The sequence below is a fragment of the Diadema antillarum genome, unplaced genomic scaffold, assembly GCF_040938485.1.
Source record: "Diadema antillarum isolate AM-2024a unplaced genomic scaffold, OU_Dant_1.0 seq00000840_RagTag, whole genome shotgun sequence".
Classification (NCBI taxonomy): Eukaryota; Metazoa; Echinodermata; class Echinoidea; order Diadematoida; family Diadematidae; genus Diadema; species Diadema antillarum.
In genome coordinates this window covers 258,995-284,911 of record NW_027271716.1, presented here as the reverse complement: position 1 = coordinate 284,911, position 25,917 = coordinate 258,995, and the positions used below count along the sequence as shown (strand labels likewise).

At 39.6% G+C, this 25,917-nt stretch overlaps 1 protein-coding gene and 1 non-coding gene across 2 annotated transcripts; one reads left to right on the top strand and one right to left on the bottom strand.

Annotated features, from left to right (window-relative positions):
- Positions 1 to 405: 405 nt before the first annotated feature.
- Positions 406 to 540, bottom strand: LOC139740214 (U8 small nucleolar RNA). Its single transcript, XR_011711550.1, has one exon. It is a non-coding gene; the product is annotated as a U8 small nucleolar RNA (small nucleolar RNA).
- Positions 541 to 5,545: 5,005 nt separating this feature from the next.
- On the top strand, positions 5,546 to 25,597 carry LOC139740213 (polyribonucleotide 5'-hydroxyl-kinase Clp1-like). Its single transcript, XM_071650797.1, has 12 exons — positions 5,546 to 5,692; positions 13,211 to 13,288; positions 14,101 to 14,214; positions 15,132 to 15,257; positions 15,864 to 15,977; positions 16,360 to 16,558; positions 17,744 to 17,833; positions 19,436 to 19,536; positions 20,410 to 20,548; positions 22,025 to 22,105; positions 23,666 to 23,759; positions 25,071 to 25,597. The coding sequence occupies exons 1-12, from the start codon at positions 5,600 to 5,602 to the stop codon at positions 25,180 to 25,182; spliced, it is 1,341 nt and encodes a 446-aa protein (XP_071506898.1). The 5' UTR covers positions 5,546 to 5,599; the 3' UTR covers positions 25,183 to 25,597.
- The last annotated feature ends 320 nt before the right edge of the window (positions 25,598 to 25,917 follow it).

Sequence of the window (25,917 nt, the reverse complement as noted above, 5' to 3'; positions counted from 1 at the left end):
AAAAAGAATGAGATTAAATTAGAATTATTGATATTGGGCCACCAACTTTAAAAAAAAGGCTGTCAAACAGGCACTTCAGATTCAAAATAGATATTTACCAGTGTTTCAGTTTCTATATTGGGCCACCAAAGTTAAAGATTTAAAAATTTAAGTGAACTGAACATGGGCCACCAGAGAAAAAATGGTATTGTTGAACCCTGGATATGTAAGCAATTTCTCTTAGTTATGGGAGTTCCCCTTTTGGTATTAGATACTGTTGAGCAAACAAACAAACAAAACAAAAAAGCTCCAAAGCTTTTCCCTTAGTACTTTTTGTTAGGGATATTAGGGAGGAAAGATTTGTTGCTGTGAAGATTCTGCAATGGTCATAGTATTTTATTTGAAAGAATGGATTCATCAGGATGAATCAGAGATGGGGTTATGGGGGGTTGACATATCCCCATTCCCATGGAGTAATCCTTGTGATCATCCAATACATCTCATCATATTCAAGCTATCTCCAGAGGAGATAACAGGTAAGGATTACACCCTTCCCGATGAATATGTGGAATGGGTGGCCGTTTGGCACTATTCAATCATTACTACACTTTGGTCGTGGTTACTTTTGTGCAATTCGGTATGCTGTTCTTTCTTCATTACAGGGCAATTTGGGTGTTCTTACATACAACATTGCACTGAGATAATTTTTTAGTGATTGCTAAAACGGTGTATGATGTTACAAACATTAGCAAGGGGGTTATGATGCTCTTAGGGCGTCAGAGAGTGGAGGAATGAAGAAAGATTCTTCCTGTGACTTTGCTCATGAATATTGGTTGTGAATATGCATGAGTGCCTCCCCTCTGCCCAAGCACGTCATCAGCTGTTCTTTAGTGCGTAATCATCCTTTGTGTATAAAGGTCCGTTTGCGTGCATGATACGTGTGAGCGCCTGTGTGTGGGTGTGCAGGGTATAGTCTTTGTATCAAGACTTTGTTGCACATTATGCTAAGTAATAAAATGCATGACTTGACATCAATTATTTTTTATTCCAAATCTTAATTCTGAATCAAGGTAAGTGTGTGATGCATTTACCAAAAAAAAAAAGATGCATGTTTAAGACAACTGACAAGGAATAAAATGTTTCATTGAGATATTTACACAATGAATATAAATCAGTATGCCTCAAAACATCTTTCAGTGTTTCATTGTTAGTTTTACATGTGTAGATATTTACCCTTTTATTCTTTAAGTTGTTGTTGTTTTTTTTAACCAAGAGTGTATATGTGTGTGTTTGTGTGCTCAGTTCCACAACCCCTGTAATTGATAAACTAATCAAAGAGGTATGACTGTTTGAATGCCAATGAATTGCCCTCTGTAGCATGCTGATGGTGAACCAAATACGTAGCTGTGGTAGGCTTTTTCATATCACATTTGTTAGTAGTTTGTTTGTTATTTTCATATATTATATATTATTATAGTAATGTTTATATGCTAATGTAATGGTCATAATATAACATTTCAATCATTAGAGAAAAATTGCTGGATGTACCATTTGCTAGTTTGCCACAATCAATGGTAAATCATATAAGAACTTGATATTAATGCAGAATGGTAGGGATTTCATCACGCAATTTTGTAATATGACAAAGTTATGGGATCTTAAAGATTCCTGTGTTTTCATTGGTCAGTAACATTAGTTGAAACCACATACTGTATCCGCCATATGTCTAGCAAGTCTAATTTTTCGCAAATCGGGAATTCTCAACAATTTTGCGAGCGGTTGAATTCGCGATTGTGGAGTACAGTACTGAAAGGAGATATGCATTATCCCATGTCACATTCATGTCGCAATGAAAGTTAATGTCTTTTATGTGTTTGTATATTCTTGAATAGCACCCGACTCACAAAATTAGTGAAAATAAAAACTCACAAAATATTCGGCGTGTACCGTTCTTACTCAAATTGGCAGAGGTGATGATACCACCGCCTCACAAGTCTTCCATTGAACTGAACAAATGTTTTCACTGCTTTTTCTCTTAAAAAAAAACAACAACAGAAATTGATAAGAATGAAATGATTCCTTTGCGTCAAATTATGGTAGTCCTGTGCTGTAATGATGTAGCAAATTATGTGATTTCTAGGGGGGAAGGAGTTACAGTTGCCATAAGCCCATCATTGACAATTCAATGCATGATTTTGGCATTTCTTTTTTAAAGTATTTTTTAAAAGAATTTGTGGTTTTCGCATTGCGTTGCAAAAATTGATTTGTGAAAACTATGAATATTGAGTGTATGTGAATGGGCTTTCTGTACTAAAACATTTCATTCTTTGCCCACAAGCCTGTGATTGTTTTATTATAAGAGGGCAGTATTCTCAAATAATGAGATTGTATGAAATTTTGTTGAAGTTCAGTGATTTTTCTGTGTTCTATTAGGCAAGAAGTGCTGTCTTGCACACCCAGTCACCTCGGATTTTATTTATTTATTTATTTATTTATTTTTTACCAAACAGGTGTGAAGGACTTGTGTGTTAGTGGCAATGAATTCAAGGTCAATCTACTAAAGCTCTCACTCCTCAATAAATTGGTCATTCTTTAAAGGCAAAAGTCACACAACCAAAGCAAAACCTGGTCGAAAATATTGATTGGTCTAATTTGATTGTTTAAAAAAACATGATTCCTGTTTTGATCTCAGAAGTGCAAAAATACCCATATTGGCTTTAGATACATTTCAAAATACAAAGTGTACTTTGTTTGATAATGAAGTTTTCTTGTAAGTAGAAATTACCCAGTGTAATTTCATGAATTCACGCATGCTGCTATGATATGAGCATCATGTACAGTCCGACCTCTCCTATCCGGACATGTCGGGACTGGCACTCATCTGGATGAGGGATTTGGCTGGATATGGTAGACTGAGGGCTCGGTCACACAGCCCAAAAGTCGCGTAAACGCATGAATCACGCCTGAGATTTGGTTGTGCGTGCTTGTCCGTCGAGAATTTTCGCTGATTTACGCGATGAAAATCACTGATGAATTGCGCAAGAACTACGTAAAGATCACGCAAAAATCACTAACAAACCACACACTTTCAGCGCATAGGCACGCAAAGGCCCCAAATACACTGTAGGGCGAATATGTGGTTCTGCGCGACGACTGAGGTCCGCGGAAAACCATGGATAATCTGTGCATTATCACTGATGAACTGCGTATGAATCGCGCATGATTTGCGCGTGAACGCGATAGCGGCAACATTTTTGCGAACGATCACTGATATTCCATGCATATTTTGCGCATTGTCCGCGTAAGAACTATGCAAACCACGCAAAAATTACGTAGAACAGCGCAGTACTGCGTAAACTCTTACGCGAAGCCGAGTTTTGAGCTGCTCAAAACCTAGATTCGCGTAAAGCGCTGATCCGGTGCACATCGGCGGACAACTGCAAGGGTTCTATATTAGACAAACTCATGAAATGCGCAAATCGCGCATGTATCGCGTAAGGCTTGAATTTCTTGCGTGATTCATGCGTTTACGCGACTTTTGGGCTGTGTGACCGGGCCTTCAATGTTAAGTTAATACACACAGCTGCCTGCCCAATGGTAGCTACACGTGTACATTGTACACTGTACGTTATCTACAATGTGTACATGTAACCTGTTGAAGGTAGTGTATACTGAAACTCTCTCTTTGCTTTCAGCACAAAATCATTTTTTTTTTTGGTCAAATTGAAATCAATTTGTTGGGAATAATATTAAATTCATATGAGTTTGTGTAGGAATTTTGTTTGATTTTGAAATCTCTCTTTTCCTGTGATTATTAGATTTTAAAAAAAAAAAAAAAAATCAAGCCAAGATTGCAACCGGATAAAGGGATGTTAGATAGGAGAGGTTGAACTGTATGATATTTTCTTGGCTTATTTGAATTTATTAGGATGCTTGCCAAACAGGAAATGCCTTGAAATTTATTTCCAAAATACAGGAAACATTTCCAGCCTTCGCTGCTGGGGCATGTGCACCGTATGTCAGGGAATTTACAAAAATATGCGATATTTACTGTTGTTTCCGGTCAAGCTCTTTCCTGTCCTTGTAAGCAAGAAGTTGCATGTCATAACAAGAAATTTAATTTGTGCTTCATTTTTAGTACTTGATTGTGGTAGGTTGTGAGTCCAGTCTGATATTTTCTCCTTGTAGTTGTCTGTATAGCAAAACTGTGTGATATATCGGAAACTCTGGTTACAAATACATGTAGACCTGTCATTTGTGAAGTGTGCAGAATCAAGGCAGGGAAGCTGTGATGCACCTTCCAACAGCTCAACACTGGACGATGAGGACTTCAATGAAATTTCGATGATCAGATTGATTATTCTACCTGTGAATTTATATTACATTGGATGGCTCTGAATGGGATACCAGGGAATATTGGCCCTAACAAGTGCAATATTATACTGGATGGTATTAATTCATGGAATTAATACCATCCAGTATAATTATTATCATCTACAATCATGGAGAGAAAGCATAAACTGCACAAAAATACCGTAGGCCTACTTCTACTCGTCTTTGAAGTTGACTCAACGGTCCCATCTCAGCGCTGAAAAGGTGAAGCCCCTAAAACTGTGTATTGCTAGCAAGATGTTTGCGCGCTTGTGAATTGTAACAAAATTTCGTGCACTAGTAGCAAGCATTTGCGCACTCACCAAGGGCTCGCGTATTGCATGAAACAAAATACGGTGTATTATTGAACGGCCAGTAACAACGGTAGCCTATGGGGAATTAATACGTTGGCCTATGCATTTGGTTCAATATGCTCTCATATTGAACACTAAAAATTGAGCGGACAGCAATATACGTTTTTAATGCGCTGCTAAAACATCCTATAGATGTCTGTAGATGATAATAATGATTACCGTGTAGGCCTGCTAGGTTACCATATTTCAAGGAATACCAACAATTTTTTTTTTTTTCTGTTGTTGGGGTCAGACATCACACATTGTACAAATCTTGTGAGATTATCTTGAATATTAGGCCATTTACCACAAGCCAAGGAATCATAGAAATACTGATAAAAGTTTGCTTGGGTCTGAATATGAAAACTACCAGAGCCTCGTGGCAAAACAAGTGCACAGTAGGGAGCATGTGGTGAGGCACATTATGATTATCATACAGTGTACCAGTTTGTGTATTGCATGTGATTTGTGTGTGTGTGTGTGTGTGTGTGTGTGTCCGTATTTGAGTGGTGATACAAGTGTACTTGTGCACTGGCACTGACTGCCAAAGCTAGTTATACATGTAGGCTAAGCTGTAGCTACATTTGTAGCTAGCTGCCTGCTTGAGTTCTTGTAATAGCTCCATAAACCTGTGCAGCAATGATGTATCCTGCAAATATCAGTCATACAGAGTTCATGTGCACTGCTGGTTTAGTTGTCATTGCTGGTTGGGACTCGGTCAGTTCGGCTGTTCGTCAATGCCAGCTCTTGTCAGTCTTGTGAGATACGTAGCATATGCCAGCGCCAGTCTAACGTTAGTAGCTGTGGCAGATCACGATCAAGTGTATGAAACTAGCTCTATTGCAGGCTAGCTGGTGTCATTGTTTAGGTGAACACGCTGTCGCTGGTGAAGCAAAATGGAAGGTGGAGGGGGAGAGGGAGTTGCGCCAGCTGGAAAGGAGTGTTCCAACTGGGAGGAACTGAAGGCCCAGACCAGCCTGGAACTTCAGGTAAGGCAGGGACGAAGACTGGGCCCGGGGCCATTTCACGGAGCATTTTGTCTGATTTCTTTCCCTGACAAACTGTTACAAGCTACTGAAATCCTTGCGTCTGATTAACAGACAAATTTGTCCTACAAAAAGCTTTTTGAAATGCCCCTCTGGACCAGAAACTAGTCACAGTAGTCTAAAAGACACTGAGCTAAAGAAAGGTCGCTGAAGGACTGTCACAGTCATGTGCAACTAGCTCGCATTATTTTTATTGGTTGCTGTTGCAAGTCGTTTCGGCACTGAACCACCAACCAGCTGTGTAAAACTAAGTAAATTTACCATAGACAATTACTTATGGGTAAACTTGGCCTAGATGTATGTAGCGGGTAAACTTGGCCACTAGCGCCCTCATTAGAAGTGGCTGAGTTCACACGCTACTACTAGTACTAGGCCGACTTTTAATACCCATAAATACGGTAAATGACAGAGCAATTCAAGGTAGACCGTAGTTCCATGTGCAAGCTGTACACAAATGCAGTTTGAGATTTTCATAGTTCGTTTGGACTGAATAGTAGAGGGGTAACAATTTATAACAATATGAAAGTGTCATAGACAGATCAGGGAAGATCAGTCTGTAAATACCATAATTGACTGGGGATGTGTTCTGCGGAGACATACTGTACATCTGGCTGTATGGAATCCCTCTCCTATGGGTCTACCGTCTAAATCAAGAAATGTAGTTTAACTCCTTCGAACACACAGATTTTTCTGCATAGGGTCAACATTATTTTATATAAGGCCTTGCACAGTAAACGGGACTTACAGTGTAGGTCACCTCCAAAAATTATGATTTATTTTTTTTTAAGTATAGTATTTATCGTCCATGAACTTACTGAAATGAGAAAAAAATACTACGAAATGATGAAGTAAAGGTTTCACTTTTACAAGTTCAACAGATGTTGAGAAAGTTAGGACTATTTGCATTTTTGATAATCCTGCTGAGTCATTTTACCTGATATCTCTTGGATTTAGTTGATGACAGATTGCTAAGTCAGCCAAGTGTTTAAATCTTTGCAAGATTTGCCAAGGACTTCAAGTGCTTCATGTAATAAATCTTAATTACCGGTACCTTGGAAGTTTCCTGTTTTCAGAAGATGAGGAATTAAAGATTCATTTTCTTTTCATTTTACTGGAAAAAAAAAAGGATTTTTACATACATTCCACATTTAATAATCAAATGATCATCATCATGGTCATCCCTTCCCCCCCCCCAAAAAAAAAATATATATATATTGATATATATATATATTAGTACCTCTCAGTACTTTTTCCATCAACTTCAGGTACAGTCTGTATTTATGAGTTAAAGATGATTTATGAAAAATTATTTCTTCCCAGAGGTGAAAATATGCGACTACAAGTAAAGAGAGGCAACTTTTGCCAATTTTATGGTATCACCTTATTATCCGCACTTTGATGCAATTTTTCTATCAAACTTGGAAGGTTGCTGTTAAGATACAATGTACAGGTATTTGCAGCATGTCAAGTGACTTCCAGTAGTTCTGCAGCTTGTCAAGTATTCCAGTAGACAAGGTGACATAGATCTGCAAGTCTGGTCATTGGTACAACGTAGTTGGGTTCATTGTGATGCAAATTACCGGGATACCGGTACAAATGTGTGATTTGCATCGAGATTCAAATCTCGAGGTATTTGCCCATGTGGCCACAAAGATCCCACTAATAGCACCGCACAATCAGCATTACGATCCAAATCCAAGAACTGCAATTTTTCAGAATTGTCGCGACAATACGAGAAATAGTACAATAATTTGAATGGAAATTGGAAGCAAGTGTTTGAACGCTGGAGTAAAAAAAAACATTTTTTGAGTTATTTTCTTTTTGACGCATCATTCAAAATGCACGTTATGGACAGTGCACAAACATATGGATAAGGATCACTGATTGATTAGAATTCTGGCAGTGGCAGTTTGGTTGATTTATAATTGCGATTGGCAATTAGCGGCATTTTCTGTCCATTTGAATGGCTGCAAAAAAACTCTGTATTTGATTGTGATTACAAGTTATCTTGCTTTTTGTGCAGTTTGCTGTGTGAATGTTACTGTAGGCAAGACTTGCTCTACATGTACATGTACAGCTGTATGTATGTTTACCATATGGTGAGTTCTCTGTCCTCTGCAATAAGTTGTTACCATGCCCAAATACCATTTTCACCAGGATGCTGGTACTTTGCTGTGGCTTTGTCTCACATATAGAGTTTTGGTACAGTGCAATGTATTCTTGTTTTTAGGTTTAAATGCGAATTCGCATTGTTCTTTACTGATGAGCTAAGGTACGCAGTTGCGTGGAGATTTGCATAATTTTCTGTAGAGTCAAAAACAAACAATCTACAATATCTATTGAAAACGCAATGTCAGATTGCATGAACAATGAGGTACCGTACTTCGTTCTTATTGTACCAAACCTGGCTTGTGAAAGCAGGTGTCAGTTTTGTGTGCAGAGAGGCAGGGATACAATATGGTATCTTTTGTGCCATTTGTAGTATTGTATTTGTGTTTACAAAACCCCCAAATTAGATTACAGTGTACGTGTACACATGACATAAAGTACAATTAATTAAAGAGTTGTTAAACCCCTTCATTGCAGGGATCCTGTGATATTGAATTAAAACACAGTGGGTGTATCTCTTGCTACAATCTTTATATTGGAGGACCACATACAAACGTGTACAAATTTAAGTTGTTATTCTGCATGGCAGTAAATATTTCAAGAAACATTTTCAAACTTAGGTCATGCACTAAATCTGACGGTCCTTTTGTACAATGCTCCCCCCCCCCCCCCCCCCCCCCACCTTGGCAGCAGATAACATGAGATATGGAATCTAGGTTCTGTAGAGTAACACATTAAAGGACATACAGTCATTGAATGAATTTTACCAAAATTCCCTAGTACTATCAGTTGCATAATAGTAATACCACGAAATATGCAAATGAGATAGGGTGATGATGTGTAGTTGCACAAGTCTACCAGTGGGTTTTGCATAAGTGTTATCAAAAAAAAATATTGTAATGGATCTTGTTTTGGTTGATTGCGTTACATGTATGTTTGGCAACTACAGGAAAGTGCAACTCCATGCTTGCAAGAAAATCAAATACAGATCTACATCCCATGACAGTAAATTGTACTATGAGGTGGCATCCAGTGTTTAAATGATGTCGGTGTAAGTTGATGGTCCTGCTTGAAATCATTCTTAACAATCATGTTTTTATGTTGATATTAGCATTATGCCTACCTTATTTATTCCCTCCGCCAAGGGAAGAGGTTATGTTTTCGCTACCATTGGTTTGTATGTTTGTTTGTTTTTGTCTTTGTTCGTTAGTTTGTCCGTGTGCCAAATAACTAAAAAAGTAGTGAACGGATTGGGATGAAACTTGCAGGAAAGGTTGAGAATGACACAAGTAACAAACGATTAACTTTTGGCAGTGATCTGAGAATTTTTGATATTTTGGCAGGTAGGGTCAATGAACTTGGTAGTTAAGGCTGCGCGTATTTGAGGTTTGCATGCGCGCACTAAAGTGCGTGCTCTAGTTTCTGCTAGGGCGAGGCGCGCCTTGCAGCTGAGGGTTTATGACGTGACAAAGGCTTCTATATTGGGAAATCAGGCGGCTTTCAGCACACAATGCTACAAGTAGGCCTACACATATGGATGGAAATCACTGATCTCTGTGGAAGAACAAAATCAGTGGTGGAAATGAGCTGCATGCTTGGCGGAGGTCTGCACTCTCCGAGTGCTTCTCTATTTATTTTTCTTTTTAGGAGAACAGTAGTAGTGGTATCGGTAAAAACATTCATAACAATCCTATAGATTTCATGACCGACATGGAAGTATTAGACGAGACTTTATGTTTTTAAAACTGATGTTACGATTAGCCCTGCCTTCTTTCTGCTAGGAGAAAACTGATGTAATTGTCCAGTTTTATTGATGCTGGCATCAATTTTACTACCCTCCACTTCATGAAGAAAGGACTGAGGTAACAATCATACTGTATGTTTTACTGATGCTGCCTTTAGTCCCACCAATCCTTCTACTTTTACCAGAGGGCTTGATGAGATGCAGTATTTTCTGACAATCTGTGATGCTGATTTCACGATGACAGGGTCATTGTAAACTAGTGTGTTAGCCGCTGCTATACATTGTACAGTGCATGTCTTTTGCGGTATCCAATATCCTGTACTCTGTTACATGTTACAAATGCACTAGATTTTCTCACGTTGCTCGCCACGTGCTGACCTAAAAATACGAGCCAGTTACGAAATTTTTTCACCTGGCTACTTACTGCTCACATCTCTGACGTGGGGATGCCAGGCATTATATACTGTGTGCTGATTCCAGGGTATCTGTTGCCATGGCAACGATTCAGAGCAACCACTGGTGATGATGTAAATCTGGTCATCTCATTCACATGAGCAAGTCCGCTCGCCAAAATGTCACTGCTACGTTGTAGTTGTCTGGTGAGGGTGAATCATTGTGGGAAATAAAGACTCTTTCACTGCCGTTTATATATTCTGTTTGCGTAAAATGTTGATGAACATACAATGTACATGTACCTTATACAATGTATGTGGGTGTAAACTGCACTTTTATATGAAAGCTGTTATCACCAGTGTGATCAGCATTTGTGTGATTTTGTTCTTGAAGGTGGAGTTGTCAACAGAGTGTTTTATGTCAAATCCCCCTAAATTCCTATCATGTGTGATTGCGTACATACTGTATGTGTGTTAGTGTCTCTTTCGTAATGTTTATGTTTTTTAGTAGCCTATTTTATGAGGGAATTGATAATGATGTTAGTATACAGATAATCTTGTGGCCAATTTTATTTCTAGTTTGTATTTGTCCTTAAGCAGTCTCTGTTTCTCCCACAAACATCATCTCTTTTTTTATGTGTAGGATACAATGAGCTTGGTATGGATTGGAAAACTACAGTCCATTGATAAATTATGCCCTGCAGGCAGTAGTTTCTCTGCATATATTCGTGTGGTCCTTGTGATATAAAACTGCCACTTGCGTCATCAGAATTAAAAAAGTAATGTGATACAGCATGTACAAACCAGTCCATTCATCACACATGCATTATAACAACCTGGTGCATGTTGTACAACACAGCTCATAGAAGTGAGGCAGTAGGTGCATTCAAACTGGAATTACAATGATATCTATACCACCTGGGGTAATTTAATACTGCAGTAATTCACCTGGAGCACTCATACTCACATTTTATTGTATGATAGTGAGACTCTTGTACATACATGTACACTGAATGACACCCCCTAAGGACACACAGCTCGAGTTCATCCCAGTATACAATGTAGGTTCATGTACAGGCTGCTTCAAGGGATTATTGCATCAAGGTATCCAGGTAAATTTCATTCTCAAAAAAAAACATGGTATTTCTCGTATTAACTCGTTCCTCCTGCAATTCTCCCAGAGCCTCCAATGCCCCCAAACGAGATTCCTTTTTGCAGGTCAACAGAGAACGAATAGGTTGGTTATCAACCTGTGTGAAAGCAGTCAAGTGGTATAAATGTACCCCCTTTCCAAGGTCAGCTACATGTGGCATTGAACAATGAAAATATTGATCGGGCGTGAGGTACAGTATGAATGGAGCATGCATTGATGAGCTCACAAACTCTTGTTCCTCACAAAAGAGGCACCTGAATGGGGTTGAATAGCAATATTAAAGCAAATATCTACTCAGCTCACCCTTGATTGCTATGTACATCTTCATACAAGTTTCATCTAGCAAAATAAGCACACACTACATAATATACACTGTACTTTGGAAAAAAGAGCACTGTATGATACCGTGATACACACAGGTTTCATACAGAAAGAAAACTGATATTGATAGAAAAATCTGTGATCTTTCTATCAAAGCAATTTTTCTGGGCAGAATAACACAAACAAACATGAATTTTGGCCACAAATGCCTGCACTCTTGTCCACATTTTGGGATCCTGGTATACATTGTAGTTCCCATCCAGTTGACGCCATGGGAACCTGGTCCGTGAGGAATGGGTTGAGCACCGTGCGTGAGCGTTTCTCTGTTTGCACGGAGAGGACCGTGCACTTGCATTTTGGGATATTTTTCATGGCGTACAATGTACTGTACACTGTATCTGCATTGAGCTCTTGTTCTTGGAGCTGTGTTTTTGTTTTGTTTTTGTCTTGGTTACGTACAGGAAGCAAGACGTACTTGTGCATTGTAGGTGTCCCTTTTCCGTTGTCATTGGCAGCGTCATCAACAATTTGATGAACTCTCCATAACTTTCCCATAGCTTTGAGCGACGATCACCAAACTCACCACAGGACAATACCATTAACCTAAAGATGCGGGTGGAGTTTGACAAGTTCAAAGGTCAAAAAGTCAACGAACTTGCCCCGATTTTGATAAGCACTATTTTCATGCAGTATTCTTGGTGTACTCTCAATAACTTTGCACAGATTTGAGCTATGACAACAAACTCACACCACTTGTACGTAACGTAAAGATGCCGGTCTAGTTCGAATGTGGGTTAAGTCCAACAAGGTGAAAGATCAAAATGTCAATGAACTTTCTCTGATACAATTTGTACTCACAGTATTGTTGTGTATTCTCAACAGCATTCCACAGGTGTGAGCTATGACCAGAAAGCTTACACCACAGGTACCTAAAGATGCTGGTCAAGTTCGAATACATTTTATGAGTGAAGTCTGACTAATTCAGAGGTCAAATGGTCAATGAACTTTATACCAGATAGTGATAGGCACTGTACTCTTGGTATTCTGATGTGCTCTCGATTTTCCACAGCTTTGAGCTATGTCCACCAAGTTCACACCACAGGTTCATTACCAAGTACTTAAAGATACTGGTCAAGTTGGTATGGTGGTCATTTTTACCAAGGTCAAAGGTTTACAGGTCAATGAACTTCCTTTGAAAGACACCATGATCACAAATTGCAACATGCAGGTGATACATACTGCCTTGTTTGTTTTTATAATCAATGGAATTTTTTTTGCACAGTCCTATGTGTTTTCATTTGTGTGCTTAATTTTCTGAAAGTTGATTCCGTCAATCACATGATATGGTCACACACAGTCCCAATATTTTACTGAGGCTCACAATATCCAAGTTGTGTTAAGTGTATGTAGATTGCAGATTTCACATCAATGCCAGCATTTGCAGCAAAAGTGAGGAAATAAAATATCAAAATCTTATGAGAGCTTTAGAGGTGTTCGTGTTGTCACACACACACACACAAAAAAAATCTTACAGATTGCAATCCAGTGTATTAAAAGCTCAAGCACATTATAAAAGCAATCTTGATTGACATGACTCACAAGGGAGGCCCAATGCCTATGTTATCAGACTTTTTTTCTTTTTTTTGCCTGCAATGTAACGAAATAAGATTTGAAGAAAAAAAAATGTCATGGAAATGTTCTTGTAATTATGATTTTGCCTCTCTTCTGTTTTCTCGCCTCAGGGAGGACGAGAGTTCCAGCTGGCACAGGACAATGAATTACGATTTGAGGTGGAAAACAATGAATTGGTGGAGATGGAGGTATGCCCATTTCACAAAGTGAACCATAAACTTAAACCATAAACCATAGCCAAGTTTTCAACTCCTCCCTTCTTTTACTATCCTCCTTCCCACCCCCTTTTTCTCTATCCCTCCTTTGCTATATCTCCTTTCCCACTCCTCTTTCCCCTCCCCCCCCCCTTTTTTTTTTTTGGGGGGGGGGGGGGGTCAGCACTGGTTGACTCATTATACTCTGAAGTCATGTTGTTAAATAGGCATGGTCACATGTTATATGAATGGTTGTTGAAGCAGTAGATGATACCAATGAGAATACTGTATTATTCACAATGTGCGTGGAAAGTACAAGTGCATTTTTTTTTTTAATCATTGACAAGATAGAGCAAGACAGAAAGATCCTCACTTTGCTAATATGCGTATGTTAGTTTAGTCTGGATTTTAATAGCACACTGTCTTTTAATAGTGGTCTTGTACAACATAATTCTTATTATTGTGGTATTTCAGATGTATATACAATTGTGTTTTCAAAAGTGCCTTGAAAGAACCTAATGGGGCGGGCATGGTGAATATCAGGGGAAGGACCACTCCACATCTTGGGGGGGGGGGAGGGGGGAGGGGGAGGGGGGGCAGATGGCAAGGGAAGTTCTGGCTGTAGCTGTAGCAATTTCAAATACATTGTAAATTATAGGGGGAAAAAAAAGAACAAGCAAACAACAGACTACCATTCGATGATATTATAAACACACAGACTACCGATTAATGCCTATGAAAAGCGTAACTATTTTTTTTCACCTACAAGTGTTATGTGCTATTTCTTGGAACTCTCCTCGCCACAGCTCAAGGACGGTCTTGCTGAAGTCTTTGGATCGGAGCTGCTCAGAAATAGGATCTACAAATTCTCCTCGGGGTCCAAAGTGGCTGTCTTCACGTGGCAGGGCTGCACGCTCGTCATATCCTTGAAGAATTTGCAATCTTTTCACAAACTTTGTTTAGTCAGAGATCAAGTGAAGTACTCTATATATGAAAAGGATTACATCTTTGCTATTATTAACATGTCACCGTCTTTCTGCGGCAGCTGTTGTTTTTTTGAAAGCTGTAAAGGGATGGTATAGTTTTGGTTGAGATTTGGCTTCCAGCTTCCAGCCTTTTTACGAGATGATGAGAAATCTGTTAAGAAACCTTTTACAAAATATGAAAGAGCATGCAATTCTAAGAGGAATTCAAGGTTTATTTTGTGAAAATCGGTTTTGAAATGGCTGAGATATCCAAAAACAAAGAGGTCCTATTAAAAGGTAGGACCCAGCTTTTGTGAGGATTTTGTTTTGGCTATCTCTGCCATTTCAAAACCAATTTTCACCAGTTAAACTGTAAATTCCTCTTAGAATTGTATGCTGTTTCATGTGGCATAAGTGGTTTCTAATTATCGTGCAAAAACTTAAAATCTGAATCTGTGACCTTATTATTCACGACTGTCTAGTTCACTGCATTTTGCAAGCTTCCTTGCACTGTACCCTGCAGTACCCGGCATCACTGCGTATTAACCCGTTTAGGATGGACTGATTTTGCTACAACATGCATTTCCCATAGACACCTGCCCGAGTATACTCAGGACTCGTCCTCAACGGGTTAAAGTCCATAGCAGAAACAGCTCGGGTAGTAGTAAAATATGAGGTGATCAAGGTAATATGAAGTGTCCGGTAGAAACAAGCACACAGTCCACATTACAGTGTTGATTGATATTCTTCTCTTCTGTTTTATCCGACACCACCTTCCAATGATATCAAGTTTTTGCAAGACTTCAAGATCTCTGCAGGTTTATTTTAATTGAAATTCGCAAGTAAGTGTATCCCTTAACTCTACCCTGCACATCCGCGGAAAGACAGAGGTAGCATATGTATCCAAAGAAACGCCAATGGTAATGTACCTCAACACGCACGCAGCGCTGGAACAAATGAGGCAACAGGCTGAACTGGAGGCTACCAGAGGACCAAAGGTCGGTGAACTTAGTCTGCCTCATCTTTCTGAGACCACAATGCATGAATATTTTTGGAAAATATTATATTTTTCGAAGACATGTAAATTGATATAGAAGTTTAAGCTAGAAATGCATTTTAGCAGAATTGTAGAGAAAAATCCCGCAGGCTTAAGAACTTTTTATCCGTAGTCAGGCAGCATTTGGTTTCAATGTTAAATGCCCTGAAAAATTTTTGGTCTCATAGCCACTAATACATCGCATGTGTCTTTGAAGCATATATTTGTGTAGCCACAAATGCCATAGGTTATGGGAACCCTAACGCCTTATCTATACTCAATCGACGATATTCAATGATGACATGTCAGTATTTTAGTTGTCATGCTACTGCCCTTTTATGGGCATCACTGTGGAGGGTTATCACTCTGCCATTTGTTATTTCTGCAACATAATTGTTCCGTGATTCCTTGGTAACACATTTTCAACGTGAGTTTAAAGAGTGTGGAGTTGATATACCTTGCCCCTTGTATGAGCATCTTTACTGCCACCTCCAAGACAGCATGGAAGTGTAGCAAAGTTGGCTTGAATTCAATAATCACTTCTCCTCCTTCCCGCATTTCTTTCCAGGTGATGGTGGTGGGACCAGGCGATGTTGGTAAGAGCACAGTGTGTCGGTTGCTACTCAACTACGCCGTCAGGGTTGGCCGAAGACCAACTTTCATCGAGCTCGATGTTGGACAGGTGAATGAACTATTATGACAAATATGAGTGCTCCTGAAATAAAGTAGGAGGTACAAGAGAAAAATTGTGAGAAATTCTTGTTTGCATAGTTTGGAAAGTGCTTACATGACAGACTTCTTGAAAAGTATGAACACATGACATTATGCTTTGACTCATGTGGGACTATGGCGAGCTCTTGCCGCTGAAGCAAACAGGTGTATGGTTGTAAGAACAGTAAGATCTGGTGGTAACAAATACAAAGAAATAAGTTGATCATCTACCTTTACAAGTCTTGTGAGAATAGATGCTATCAACTTGTACAGTTTGGTGTCGTGAATCAAGATTTGGTAGTTTAGGCTAGTTGAAGTTGATATCATTTTTCTTTTTTAAATTTCATGTACAGGGTTCTATATCTGTGCCAGGAACCGTGGGGGCGCTGCTCGTAGAGCGGCCAGCCGATGTAGAGCAGGGCTTTGCCCTGACCGCACCCCTCGTGTACCACTTTGGGGCGACCTCGCCTGGGGTTAACATGAAGCTCTATCAGATCCTGACTGCACGGCTTGCTGAGGTCTTCTCCATGCGCTGTAAAACGAACCCAAGAGGTACGAGATACCCCTCTATGATTCATTCTTTTTTTGGGGTGGGGGGATGGGAATATTTGTCATTGTGCTTATTGCTTCCTCATCCATATACTGTAAAAGTGGATATTTTCGCGCAACTAATTTTTCGCTTGGCCGGGTCAGAAGAGTTTCACGTGCTTTTAATTCCGCGGAATCAAGACATCATGCACAGAAACATATGGCAGGCAAAAATATTTGTGTGCTTTAATATTTTCGCGCTAGTTTCTGGTTGCGCGAAATGCACGAAAGTTTCAACACCGCGAAAATTTCCACTTTTACAGTATATGAAAAGATCTTGGCCCCATTTCATAAAAGATTGTAGGATGGCAACTCTTGCTGGAATGGCAAGTTCCAAATGCAACAGCCAATCAGGAAGCTGGATTCTTGTCGTTACTATGACAATTGCCATTCCAGCAAGAGTTGCTATCAATATACAGGGCCCCATTTCATAAAAAGTTGATATGATTATCATATCAACTTTTTATGAAATGGGGCCCTGTATAGCCATGTCGGGAAAGAGAAAAATGATATCAAAGCCAACCAACAGTGATCCTAGAATGTCTGTAAATATGCACTTTAATATTCAATTTCCTTCTCAACACAATAGTTGTGTAGGAAACAGTATGCAACAATGGAAGACATGGCGGGATGGCCCAACTCGGCAATACCTGCAGATCATCTCCGCATCCAGAACAAAATAAAAATCCTCTTTACATTGTCATTCTACTAAGTGCACTTGCCAATTGTCAAATTTGTAAAGCAATGATATTTTCTGCACAAAGTGAGAGAAAGGGGAAGTGTCTGAAAAAATGATTTTATGTTCTGTTTTCAGTGATGGTTATGTAGCACTCTGGTAAAGAAAACTAAAGTTTCACTAGATAAGTTGCTATCAGTGTATGCCTAAAAGATGCAGAGAATCTTGAAAGCATGCATTGCTTTTTAGCTCCTGTAGTAGTTGGTATATCCACAGTGTAAGTACTTATTTTATTGATGTTGTGCCCATGGGCTATAAGATGCGTTGTGCAATATTCATATCATGCGATTATTTTTAAATCCAGTTGGTGTCTGTCATTTCACTTTTAAACCCTTTCCTTGTACATTTGAAAAAAGTCAATCTGCCTTCCTTAATGCTGTCTGTCCTATTGTAATGTCTGCTCCCTCTTTCAGTCGCCCAGAGTGGGTGTGTCATTAACACGTGTGGCTGGGTCAAGGGTGACGGCTACCAGTGTATCAAATACGCTGCCCAGGCATTCGAAGGTAAGGTAGTTGGCTTCAAGCAGTCTGATTTGATGTTGTTGTTCAGTGCTCCCACAGATTGTTCCATGCTTTCAAGTGGTGTCACACTGTCAAGAAATTGTCATGAGATGGCTGTACGATTATGGAATTTATAATTTTCCTGAGAAGTTGGCCCTGAACTTGGGTCAAAAGCCAATCAGCAGCCGAAGCAAGTATAGTGTCTTACAGGTGGTTAAAAAAAAATAAACATAAATTCTCATTGGCTCAGTGGCTCTCTGGTTCTTAGCGTGAAACGTTTAACTTCAAATGGAATGCTTCCACCTCGTAGCAGTCGATGGATGTACATGTGTGATGATGACATATGACAATGACGATGTATGATGATGACGGTGCCCCGTTACACTGGCGCTAGTACGGTCGCATGGTCTGTCGCAGCGAGTCGTCGCGAGTCCCATTCGCGTGGTCGCTCCCTCGACGGAACGTCTTCGCGATGTCTCCTCAACATCCAGGAATACCATGAGGCAAATCTCTCGTTTGAAGAAGCTTCACCCCTGTAGACAATGCCAGTGTATATCTTGGCAATCAAGGACTTAAAAACCAAAGATATAAAACACCTGTTTTTTGACCCTGGCCTAATCTAAGCATCAGTATCAGTCACCGCCACCCGCGAGAGGAGGAGATTGTTTTGGTTTTGGCATGGGCTATGTAGCTCCATGGTGCGTGTGTGTGTCGACAAACTTCTACAATGCTCTCCTTCTTATTCCTGTATTTTCGTTATTTATGGGTCAAATGTTTTCGTTCGAAATTCAAAACGGATGACTATAGAATTTCTCAATAGAATATAAAATCTAAAACTTTAGAAAGAATAGAGAAAATTGAGTGCACTTTGAATGGTCTGCCACAGGCAGATATCCTTATCATGCTCTTACGTAATATGACAGCTGTTGTAGTCATTAAACCCTGGCTTGGCCTCCAGGTTTGCCACGCCTGAGTAGAAAGTTTATTTGCAGTGGGTGAATACATCTACTCCCACTTCTCAAACGAGGAATCGTTAGGGGGGGGGGGGGTATGGCACCCCATCAGCTTCGTTTGGCGATGGGGTCTCACCTCAAACGGGGGTTTGACGGCATGTTCCGGGGCGCAGGTCAACAGTCTCACTTGTCTCGGAGCTGGTCGACGGTCGATGACGCCTTCCTGTATCTGCCTCATGCAGTGGGCCCTTACCCTTCTGGAAACCCTCCAAATATTTAAATTATCAAATCACTCAATAGCCAGAGCACTAGAGCACGTATCAATTAACGTCCAAATTGCCTCAAAATACAAATGAGTTTCAACTTGGGCAGTCACAAACAATAGTCATTTGATTTATAACAATAACCAAACCATTTATCACAACTCATTCGCAAATTCCATCCAAAGTTGTCTTTAGTGGAATAGAGCATCTGTCAATCCACTCATGACAGCAAGAAACATTCTTTGGAGGTTTGTTTACATAGTTAATTTATGCCATTTTCATTCTACAAAAGTGAATATATCAAGATGCTTTGATCGGCAGTGGCATAGTGATTATGTAATGTATGCGAGTTGACTTCGATTTTGTTTGTTTATTTGTTTTGTCCGTAGTGGATGTCATCATTGTGTTAGACCAAGAGCGACTGTACAATGAGCTCGTGCGAGACATTCCATCCTTTGTCAAAATAGTTCTACAACCCAAATCTGGAGGGGTAAGTATTCATCTTTTTCTTTGGAAATAGGGGTGAGAGTTGATGCAAACAATGAATGAGACATAGACCCCGTTTACAGTGCGGGGCTGGGCCGAGCCTCGCAATTTTGTCCGTTTACACTGCAGGGCTCGGCCGCGCTTTTGATTGAAACCTTTTAATATTTTGTCGTAGTGGCGCTCTGCTTGTAAACAAATGCAATTTGGTATTGTCTGGTTTTCAGACCCTTTGCCAACTGAATTCCGTGGTGGCCATTCGGGCAAAGGCCTTTGCTGAAGGAAAAAATCCTTTGCAGGACAAAACCACCTTAAACTATACTAGTTTTCGACGTTGAGGGGGTTAATATCCTGAATAGCGAAAGGTACAGGCAGAGGGTTTGGAAGCCAGACTAAAATTGGCCGCACATTTGGCCCAGTTTGCGTTTACACTGAGAAAATGCCGAGCCGCGGCCGAGTCGAGACCACCTCCAGAGCGAGGCCAAATGCGAGGCATTTGAGGAATGTGTTAAAAAGTCACTAAACTTCAGCTGAAATATGTTGTTTATGTCATTCTGGCTGTTGCAACGGCAGACCCCTGTCTGTCTCGACTCGGCTTTTTTCTCAGCTGACGTTCTTGATCACATGTTTCATTGGTTTGTTTTCCTTCAGTTCAGCAGTCATTACAGGGCTGGCATGTCTACTTTTGCTAAGACTTGCCCAGATTTACCGTTAAATTTTCATTGCCATATTTAATTTCTATGCTATAGTCATTATATTCTTTGTGATTTTCATTGATCAGTTCATGCATGTGAAGAACTTTACAGAGGTTTATGATTTCTGTTTTTAAAGTTTCTGTTTCCCATCCGTGTTTCCTCTCTTACTTGGATACCACTTCAAGGTGGTAGAGCGATCGCAGAATTTCAGGCGTTTCACTCGTGACGAGAAGGTGCGGGAGTATTTCTACGGCTTCGGTGGCTGTCTCTACCCACATTCCTTTGAGGTGAAGTTCTCAGACGTAGAAATCTACAAAGTCGGTGGTACGTACGAGAAAGTTGTTGAATTGTTCTCAAATATAGACTATTTCTGTCATTATGCAGATGCGTTCACACTTTTCATGCAAGAAAGCAATTCAGTTAGAATGAGACTTCCACTCTGCGTTCTACCTGACTTGAATAAGAATAGAACAGTTGTAGCAATCAGCAGATATTTCATGAAAACAGGACCAAAAATTAACAGTTACGAAAATTTAAGCTTTCACTTTTTTGTTGTTTAAACATTGCTTTTAGTCACAGTCAAAGAGACACATTAGACAAGGCAGCAATATTATTGCCTCACAGCACTTCATTTGGTTTGTACATTGAACAGTTATTGAGTTGTTCTTATCATCATTTATGTGTATAGTCAAATATGCAGCAAATATGTTCCCCCTCTCCCCTTTGCCAAATTGTTAGTGCTGCATTGTAACTGTGCTGAGCATATCAAGTCAGCCGAACTTGAGCAAGTAACAGAGATGATGTCGTGGGGATTATGTGAATAACTCAGCTCTTCAAAGAAAATTAATTGATTTTTGAGCCATGCAACAAAAATTTTTTGATTTTCATTCTTTGGAGGAAAAAAAGAAAGAGTTGGCATCTGTTGATTCTGGTTGATGATACAACCACCTTGTGGCTACTTATACTTACATCACGTAGAACCTAAAGTACAGCCTCTGTCGAAAAACAGAAAACAGTTTAGTTTCTCTGGCATATGTCGAGTATATATTCTGTTGTGTCGTGTCAATGCTGGTAGTACTTAAAGGGATGGTACAATATTGATGGAGATGAGAATTGGGCTTTCAACTATTTGCGAGATACCAAGAAAACACTTATGAAATAGTACAGAGCATACCATTTTAAGAGGAATTCAGAGTTTATTTGATGAAAATCAGATTTGGAATGACTGAAACATCCAAAAACAAAGTAAGACAGCACGATCGTAATAAAAGGTGGGTCCCACACTTTATTAGAATCGCTCTGTTTTGGATATCTCAGCCATTTCAAAACCAATTTTCATCAAATAAACGTTGAATTCCTTGTGAAATTACACGCTCTTTCATATTTCCTAACACGTTTCTCATCATCTCACCAAAAAATGTTAGAAACCTGAAATTAGGTCTCAACCAAAACTATACGATCCCTTTAACATTGCCACTTTATTTACAAGAACAAATCATATGATATACTCTGTCATCCAACAGTCTTGACTGTATCCGTAAAAGAAAGGCGTTGGCATATGTCCTATTCTATATATATTTCACCTCAGCCTTGGGCTGTAGGGAAATAACACTGTATAGGCTAGTTATGAAGATGTCATGTGTTTCGTGTAGAATAGTTTCATGTATAGTGTCATGCAAGTTTTATGGAGAGAGAGATACAATTGTACAAAAATGTTTTATGTATGTAAGTAATGAAGGTGATGTCTTAAATCTCTCTTTCCCCAAATGTCTTTCTCTACATCTTCCACACCTACTGTAGCTCCCCCTGTCCCCAATTCATGTCTACCTCTTGGGATGACCCCCGAAGACAACCAGACCAAGCTGGTGCCGGTCACTCCAGGTCAGTTCTTGGATGGGTCCCAGTGGCCAGTGTTCTTGCTGCATGTTTAGCACGCTGACCAGGAGCAAGGGCCATGGGTGGGGCTGATTGGCTGCCTAGAGTAGCTTTATCAAGTCAAATTTGTTGTGATATCTGTGGCTGTGGAAAGTGGTAGTTGTTGTTTCTGCAGGTGTTCTGTCGAATTCAATGTATCAGTGTTAAGTCTGTTCATCTTTATGAACAGTTTACCAGTGCGGCATTCAATTATTATTATGTTTTCTTTGTAAAGATACACCAGTAGCTCAGTAAAGACACTTATACATCCTGAAACACAACCCAGTCAGTCGAAGGTGGTGTCTTATTTTGAAATCGGGTTCAATTATTAACATGAGTGACATGTTTGTTTGACAACCCCAATATCTCCTCACCCACGCGTATGTTGCAAAAATGCTTCTCTGCCTGTGGGTTATAGTTTGCGATTCATGGACTTAAGTTTGTTTTATCTGGTAGAGCTTTGTGCCTGTATTACATTTCTGCACAGAATCATTTGTCCATCTGTGTGTGTGTGTGTGTCTGTCTGTCTGTTTGTCTCTCCCTATAGTGTACACATATTTATGTTTATATACCTAATCTTCCATGTGTTGCAATTTACACAATAGAGGATTTTGCTGCCATGAATGCATTTTCTGATGTGTTTACAGCATACATGAAGAAGAAATACATAAATTTACCTAATGATTGATAAGGGTGATATTAGCCTACTAAGGATATTACGGAATCCACACACATCGACAACTTTTTTTACTGTGGAAATTACTGTCCTGGCATCATTACATTGTGTGTGGTAGGAGGGTTGAGTTGTTAAAATGGCTGTGGTAACTTTTGAAGGGGAGGTAGATCTTGTATTTCATCCCAAGAGATGCTAAACTCTGTGTAAATGTTAATTTATTTGTGAATGTTTTCTCAATTTAACAAAGTCTTGTTGCCAACCTCCCATTATGTATTTTATGTATGTATTTGTAGTTATTCTTACCCATTGATTGATTGATAGATTGATTGAATAAGTAAGTGAATAATCAATTTATGTTTATGTCCTTATTAATTTCTTCATTCATCTGACAACTTATCATGTATGTATCATATGCAAGGCTCGACATCAGCAAGGGCCGGGGCCATTAAAAATTGACGTCAGGCCACCAAACTTCCAAAAACACTATCTTTTGGTGGCCCGATTAGGCACATAAGAATCAAAATGGATCGTTACATTTCCTTGTATTTCAGGGTCACCAGAATTTCAAATTTAAATGTCTTGTAAAAGTGACCCTAACTGGGTTCCAGAGAAAAAGTGTTAGAGTTGGGCCCTATTAGATGTACACATTTATTCAATTTAATTATTTTTTCACTTGTATATTTTTATTTCGTCGGCCTCATGCCAGAAGGGCCCTAACAGTGTACAAAGTCTATGGTGTTAAGGCCCTTTTGGCATGAGGCCGACGATTTATTCGTTCATGTGATTTTCTGAAATATGAAATTTGCTTAATTTCATTGCTCTATTTCATTATCATTTTTAATTTCATACAGGTCCAGAAATAGTTCACCACCTTCTGAGCGTCAGTCTTGCCCAGAGCAAAGAAGATGACCTGATCACAACCAACGTGGCAGGCTTCATTGCTATGTGAGTATTGTGCCCCCCCCCCCCCTTTTTTTTTTTTTTTTTTTTTTTTTGTAGATTGCTATTCTCGGTTCAAGTCCTCATGACAAGAGAATAGATTGGGGGGGGGGGGGGAGGAAGCAACCCACAAAACTTGATATAGGTCACATTTGCTTGATTCACCTTTAAGTTGAGCAGTGCTGGTGCAGCATTGTATGTTGCATGTTTTCTATGCCATGTGTTATACCAACGCTTCTCAACCTTTTTTTTAATTTTTAATTTTTTTTTTGGACCCAAGGCCCACTTTGGCTCCTATTGTTTTTTTCGGGGCCCAGTAAGAAAGAATACAAGCATTTTTTTTTTTATTTAAAGGAAACCCAAACCCAAAGAGAAATGTGGATTGAGTGAAAGCAGCAACATAAGTAGAACACATCAGTGAAACTTTGAGGAACATCGGACAATTGATGCAAAAGTTATGAATTTCTAAAGTTTTGGTGTTGAAACCACTGAATGAGGAGACTGTTAGAGGTTATGATGTCATGTGTGTACAACAATATAAAGAAGATATAAAGGGAATTCCACAAAAACTCATTTTTCATGAAAATTACACATTCCATCAACATGATACTGACATATGTTAAGTTAAGGGTAGCAATTATTCCCCCTGCTTTCTGAAAGCGGTTAGTCAAGTGCTCTTTCATTATGCTAGAAAAATGAATTTTTGTGTGATTCCCTTTAAAAAATTCACTTTTCCAGCATAATGAAAGAGCACTTGACTAACTGGTTTCAGAAAGCAGGGGGAATAATTGCTACCCTTAACATATGTCAGTATCAAGTTGATGGAATGTGTAATTTTCATGAAGAATGAATTTTTGTGGATTTCCTTTATATTTTCTTTATATTGTTGTCTTCACATGACATCATAACCTCTAATAGTCTCCTCATCCAGTGGTTCCAACACAAAAACTGTAAAAATTCATAACTTTTGCATCGATTGTCTGATTTCCTTCAAACTTTCACTGATGTGTTCTACTAATTTTGCTGCTTTCACTCAATCCACATTTCTCTTTGGGCTTTGGTTTCCTTCATTTTTTGGCCGACAATCAGGCCCACCCAAGAGAGCTTCATGGCCTACCAGTTTAGAAACAAGGTGTTACACTAATGCTGACGATGTATTCTATCATTCATTTCCCACATGCGAGACTCTAGGATGCTGTTTTCACTTTCCATTATTCATCTGCCATTTTGTAATCGTGTGACCTTGAAACATGTGACCTCTACCAATGTCATACATTGCCTGCTGCTCTAATTTCCCTTTATTGTCTCGATTCGCAGCACCAACGTCGACATGGAGCGGAAGACTTTCACCGTGCTTTCACCGGCCCCGAGGCCGTTGCCTAGACGATATCTTCTTCTCAGCGATATACGATTCATGGACATCAAGTGAAGCCCCTGATATATGCCAGCGCTGAAGCAGATGGACTTTGCTCTGCTACATGCGCTTCACTCGGTGAAAAGTCTAACATATAGGTGTTCTGCACAAAATGGAAGTCTAGACATGCGTGAACAATTTATTTTTTATAAGAGACCCTCCCATCGATCACCTGCACTGAACATCAACATCGGCGTATCATGTAAAGCGTGTGATCATCTTCTGCAGCTCCCAACGTGGGCACTCTGTGGAGTCTTTCAATACGTGATTACATGCAGCAGTGTCGGTGATATTTACTGTATACGCCTTATATTTAGCAAGTCTAAATTTTCGTGAATCGAGACTTCCCAACCATTTCGCAAGAGGTTAAATTCGCGATCGTGGAGTCCTGCACTGAACGGAGAAATGTATACGCGTACATGACATGCATGTCGGGATCAGAGTCAATATTTTCGGGAGTCTTCGCGAATCGCAGCTGACTCGTGAAATTCGTGAAAATAAAAAACCTTGCAAAATATTCGGCATATACGGTATCATCCTGTCGTTCTGACTCAGGGTACACTTGTCAACTGGTCGCCAACCATCATTTGTTGTCATTGTTACCATGCCAACTGGATGGACACTCGTCAGTCTTCTAGCAAGACAACTGAGATGAACATATTGTGATTTACAGTTTTCACCGTGTGTATTTAATGCTCTGTATGTATGTGTGTGAGTGTGTGGTGGGTGTGCTACAAGGCACGGGTAAGT